At 29.3% G+C, this 6,221-nt stretch overlaps 1 protein-coding gene across 1 annotated transcript; it reads left to right on the forward strand.

Annotated features, from left to right (window-relative positions):
• Positions 1-3,251: 3,251 nt before the first annotated feature.
• On the forward strand, positions 3,252-5,828 carry LOC120260584 ((+)-neomenthol dehydrogenase). The gene is made up of 4 exons (XM_039268095.1): positions 3,252-3,411; positions 3,538-3,799; positions 4,318-4,500; positions 5,306-5,828. The coding sequence occupies exons 1-4, from the start codon at positions 3,368-3,370 to the stop codon at positions 5,699-5,701; spliced, it is 885 nt and encodes a 294-aa protein (XP_039124029.1). The 5' UTR covers positions 3,252-3,367; the 3' UTR covers positions 5,702-5,828.
• The last annotated feature ends 393 nt before the right edge of the window (positions 5,829-6,221 follow it).

The following is a 6,221-nucleotide window of genomic DNA, read 5'->3' on the forward strand; positions in this document are numbered from 1 at the left end:
GTGTTTTTTCAAAAGAAAAAAGACAGGCATTTTTATTAAAAAGCAAAATAAAGCTTTTTTTTTTTGTGTGTGTGTGTGTGTGTGTGTGGTGTTCTCTAATACACTAATTTTCTAGGAAATATAAGCATTCACCCAATTTTGTTTAAGCCACCCACTTGTGCACACTTGAAGCCAACCCAATTAATTAAAATCCTATTTTGGAAATAAAGGATAACAACAATAATGTCATTTTTCTGATATTTTATTAAAATCTTTCTTAAAAAAGAGGGACTTAATTAAAATATCCTCAAATTTAGCAAGACTTGGCAGTTAACTGAAATTATCTAAAGTTGTTGTGGGAACTTGGTTCAACTTTATTCCATTACCATCTCTATTGGTCCCCATGCTTTAAGACCATCAAATGAAAATAACATTGTCTAATAAAAATTGCCAAGTTATGACAGCAAACATGGCCTTATACACCATGTGGTCAAAATAATCACACCCTTGACGAGATAGATTGGTCCCCCACCTAACTTACTTTTCATATATACCTAAACTTTTGGTTTACTATGATGTATATATGTGAGTAAAGTAAACCATCCAATGTGAACTAGCTCTAACTTCAAATGTGGATGCAATAAAAGGATTTAAAAATAATAATTAAAAAAATGATGTTTGCAGGGGAATATTCTTTAATGGTTGATAGCTTCATTTATTTAAGAGAAAACATGTTTCGTGATGTTCTGCATGTTTATAACTAATTATGGCTATACTAATTGTGAATAGATCACTTTTATATTAAGATGGTTTTTGGTAAATTATGTTTTAACTTTTTTGTTTTTTGTTTTTTTGTTTAAAGATTTTTTTTTATGCAAAACAATGGATAAATATGATATTCTCCTTGAGTTTAATTTAGTTTATATTGAATATAAAATTCTATTGGATAATAAATAATGAGTATTTTGTATTACATGAATTTTCATAAAAATATTACTACAGATTAATTATTTTTTAACTTTAGTTTTCTTAATTTATCATGCTAATAATACCTAAACAAATGTACTAATTTAATAACTGAATTTTTTCCCTAATTAAATATTTATAATACATATTTTTTAATTGTCTTACGTGTTAATCTGCCCATGTAGTAAATTTTTAGGGGTCGTTAAGCCACCGTATTTGATGCGTTACAGTACATGTTCGCTCTTTTGACATCTCTTTATGAGGCGGCGCTTGTCACCTTTATAAAAAAATATATAAATATAGGGAAAACATCATCTAGGGACGTCCCTAGATTTCAAATCTAGGGATGTTTTTAAATCTAAGCCGTTGGATCATCATCCGATGGTTGATTGATTATATAAACATTGTACACATTTTTTTACTGTTCATGATCACTATACAACACTGTAGAACGCGGTTTCTACTGTTCATAATGATAAGAGCCGTCAGATTTTCATCCGATGGCTATTATGGACATCCCTAGATTTGAAATCTAGGGACGTCCCTAGATGATGGGTTCTCATAAATATATATATATATATATATATATATAGAACAACACCAAATGAGTCCTTAGTTAATCAAATCATAGGAATTTGCAGATGTTTAAATGTTAAACATAAAACTTGTTATCTTGTTTCAATGCTAGATTAACACATGATCAAATGTTACAATTTCTGATTAATCAATGGTTCATAAAAAATAGTGAAAATTACTGTTTGACTATATAGAAAACAAACATGCAAGATCTATCTGTGTTAGTTGGTCAACCATGAATTCATATATACTACAAACTCTCAATATTCATACGCGTTATTTTCATACAATGTACACGTTTATCAACAAGCTCTTGTACATATATATATATATATAATGACTGGATCTACATCCAACTGGTCATTGAATATCTAGAGTTCGGTGGATAAGATACAAACTTGGTTGTCTCAATTATTATAGCATTTTAAACACTATATTCTATTATAAAATATAAAAGAAAAGAAACTTATCTATTTGTTCATATGATGCGTGTCAAATTAATATAAGTTATTAATTAATTCAATTGAAACTGTTTTTGATGGAACTTCATGGATTTCACAATGGAACTAATCCCCATAAAAGATCAGGATCTTCTTGATTGGAAATTATTTGAGAACAAACAATAAATTGCGAAAGCGTGCACTTGAATCTATTGATGATGATGATAATTGGGTCTTGTGGTTCTTCTAACTGATCACACGCAGATAAGGAAGATGAGAACTCTAATTCAAAATAACCTAATTTTGGATGACACCCTATTTAGTATTTATAAGAAATCTTTATGGGGCTAATTACAAGTCTATTCATAAAAAACTTAACGATTTTATCCCAGTAATTCTGCACACCATATTATTATTATTATTATTATTATTATTATTATTATTATTATTATTATGTAAATCCACACATCTCATTTAGATAATTAGAATTTTATCCAAACTTTAATTAGATCACCACCTATTCAAAATTAAATATGATAAGATATATATAATCATAAATATTATTTGTATACGTTTACATAATTTGTACACATATATTCTGAGATTCATACATGATCATGGTCCAAAACCCAACAGTTTCACATCTACACTGTATATTGAACACGCATTCAAAGAATGAACTAAAAAATTTAACCCACTAATTGAATAGAAAACGAGGAGGCCAAATTTATAGGGTAGACACCATGTTACCTTGGCATGCATGCCATTGATTTATATAGTGATTAATGTTTGATAAATCATAGCATGCACATGCATTGATAGAAAGCATGAGTCCCATGCTTTGTAAGTTTAATAATGCATTAATTGGAGCCCCACTGCAACTGCACTTGCACCCCACATTGTTTGTTATAAATGTACACGTTGCCACAGTTTATGACGCTATAGATATTTACTTCTTACTCTTTGCATTATTGTCCCCCATTACTACCTCTTATCTCCTCTCATCCTTCACCAACGCTTGTTAGTGTTCCTTCTTGTTCTTCCTATTCTTCTTGTTACTTCTCTCTTCAACTCCTTTTCCCTCTTATCTCCTCTCGTCCTTCACCTACGCTTCCTATTCTCCTTTTCTTTTCAATTCCTTTTCTTCTTCTTCTTCTTCTTCTACTTCTTCTACTTCTTTTAAGACTTTTAAGTTTCTTCTTCTTTTCTTTTAAGACTTTTTAGTTCTTCTTCTTCTTCTTTTAAGACTTTTTAGTTCTTCTTCTTCTTCTTCTTCTGAGTTAGTATTCTTATTCTTCTTTTATTGTTCTTCTTCTTCTTCTTCTTTATCTTCTATTTCAGAGTCTTCTACTTTTTATTGTTCTTGTTCTTGTTCTTATCATACTTCTTCTTCAACTTGGAAATAAATGGAGTACACTCAAAATACAAAGACTTCTCCCTTCCCTACCGAGTAACCAAATTAACCTTCAAATCCTTTTCAATCAACTCACCAACTAACTCTACAAGATCAACTTAAATTTCTTCTCATCCTTCAACAATAAAAATCTAACTAACCACAATCAATCTTTTCATGCAGACATTGGTGGTCCAAAGACACAGTAGCGGTCATTACCGGAGCAAACAAAGGCATAGGTTTCTCCCTTGCCAAGCGCCTTGCACAATTAGGCTTAACAGTTGTTCTCACCTCTAGAGATGCCATCAAAGGCCAAGAAGCAGTTGAATCTCTCCGAGCTCAAAACCTTCATGTTGAATATTCTCAATTAGATGTCTCCAATCTTCAATCTATCTCTTCTTTTGTCTTCTGGCTTTCTAACAAGTTTGGAGGATTAGATATTTTGGTAAGTATAATAATCCTATTTATATATATATATATAGATGTTATCTTACATGTTTATATTATATTATGCCATAAACAACATCTATCTTTTTTGGTTGAATCTGAACTAATAATATGTTTTGTTTGTATATATTAAATATAATATCAAGCTTTATCAAGAACATGGTTAGTTAAAATAAACAAACACAAGTATAGAGTATGTATTAGAGTAATAGAGTGTATATAAATTTAAGTTGAACTAGATTCAGATAATATGTTTTGTTAATTAATTTGTATAACATAAAGTATCAAAATTTTATCTATAAATAGAAAAACATAAATAAAAAATGTGTACTATAGTAATGAGATTTATATGAGCTTTTGAGTTAAGTCGAGTTTAAATAATATGTTTGGTTTGTATCTAAATTAAATATACTATTTTAGTGAAATTAACTATGGTTTATATTCTATGATCTTAAGTAACAATATCTTATATGATCTTACATTGTATTATATCTAAAATTAAGTTTGATTTTATAGATAAATAATGCTGCTGTATCATTTAATGAAGTGGATACTAACTCGGTAGAGTATGCTGAGACTGTGATCAAAACCAACTTCTATGGACCAAAGTTATTGATTCAGGCACTTCTTCCCCTCTTCCGGCGATCCACCACCGCAAGCCGGATACTGAATATAAGTTCCCAACTGGGTCTTTTAAATGTAAGTTTATCAAATTTCTATTCAAGTATCAATTTTTCACTATATATATGAACTAGTATTCTTGGGAGGAAAAATGCATAATTGCATATGAATTAGTGAGGTCATGAAACACAGTAAAGGTGCAAGAGGACAGTTTGTCTTTAGTCTTTTTTTGTCTTATCTCACAGCTTTTTACAAAGTAGTACGTACATTATGATTTGATGCCATATAACAAAATTTTCCCATGTGATCTTTTAGTACTCTTGTTTGAGTTCACTTTTGATTTTTGGAGCATGAGATTATTGATTCAATTCAAATTGAAACATTAAACTGAAGAGAGTTAGATGATTAGGGGAATAATATATGAATTGTTGATTAATCTCAAATAAAGGTGATATTTGGGTGAAAAAAAAGGAAGAAAATTAAGAATGTCCATAGTTCGATATGATTTTTATTGAATTTTTTTTTTTCATGTTATATTATGTTATCCTATCATTCATTAACTCGTAATCATATAACATAGAACTCAAGTTATTCCATAAATTATTTTTTATTATTATTATTTCATTTCAATAATGTTTAGCTTTCAGTTTTTGTTCTTTACGTTGTTTTTGTTTCCATTGTTTTGAATTTATCCCCATTGTTTTGAATAAATTGTGGTTTATCCACTTGAAAAATATATATATATATATATATAATCTCGTAAATTTTGACTCTTGAGCATTTTTTTTATATATGTTCTATTTACTAAAAAAACTCGTTTATATATAATCTCTTCTTAGTAGCCAATAAAAAAAAATAATACGAATATATATCATGCATGCAGAAGGTGAAAAACCCTAAGTTGAGGGAAATGCTAAGAAATGAAGAAAACTTGTGTGAAGGGATGATAGATCAAATGGTGGCCAATTTTCTTCAAAGTGTTAAGAATGGAACATGGAAAGAAGAAGGGTGGCCAGAAATATGGACAGACTATTCAGTATCAAAGCTTGCTCTTAATGCTCATTCATCAATATTAGCAAGGCTTCATGGAAATGATCATTTTAAGGTCAATTGTTTTTGCCCTGGCTACACTAGAACAAACATGACCGGAGGGCGCGGTAGCCGGACGGCCGATGAGGCCGCTGAGCTCGCCGTTAATATAATTTTGTTGCCTCGTGATCGACTTCCTAATGGAAAGTTCTTTAAATTGTCCACTCCTTTATTGTTTTCGAAATTATAGTTGATGATGATGATGATGAATGAAGTGTGTATGTCAAGGTTTTCGAATTGTTATATTATGTTGTTTGTATTGCATGAATTGATTTCATATAAGAATGATGTTTGTTGGTGTATTTATTTGGTTTATACATTTTTTTCTCATCCGTTCATCAAGGTTAATGATGTGTGTTTTGTATTAAATACATTAGAGGTTTTTTCACTGTTGTATTATGTTGTTTGTATTAAATAGATTTATTGAATTAATTTTACGTAAGAATAATGTTTGTTATTGTTTTTATTCAAAATACACAACGTGTCTCACCGATCAGGTCAATCTATTTGTTTGCTCCTAATCTAATTTTCTAAACAAAAAGTTCTTTAAAACTATCTATTTTTTGTTCTACTTGAAATTATCTATGATGATGAAAGAGGTGTGTATGGTAGAGTTTTTTTATGGTATTATTAGATTATGTTGTTCATATTACTTTTTTTATTGAATTAATTTTATTAAAAAAAATGATTTTTTTGTTGTTGTTATTTTG

Source organism: Dioscorea cayenensis, chromosome 5, assembly GCF_009730915.1.
Source record: "Dioscorea cayenensis subsp. rotundata cultivar TDr96_F1 chromosome 5, TDr96_F1_v2_PseudoChromosome.rev07_lg8_w22 25.fasta, whole genome shotgun sequence".
Classification (NCBI taxonomy): Eukaryota; Viridiplantae; Streptophyta; class Magnoliopsida; order Dioscoreales; family Dioscoreaceae; genus Dioscorea; species Dioscorea cayenensis.

Bases quoted from the DNA above. Each gene is read 5' to 3' on its own strand.
- LOC120260584 (XM_039268095.1), top strand. From the start codon at position 3,368: ATGGAGTACACTCAAAATACAAAGACTTCTCCCTTCCCTACCGA. The intron at 3,412-3,537 runs GTAACCAAATTA...CTTTTCATGCAG, and splicing joins ACTTCTCCCTTCCCTACCGA to ACATTGGTGGTCCAAAGACA. The intron at 3,800-4,317 runs GTAAGTATAATA...TTGATTTTATAG, and splicing joins TTGGAGGATTAGATATTTTG to ATAAATAATGCTGCTGTATC.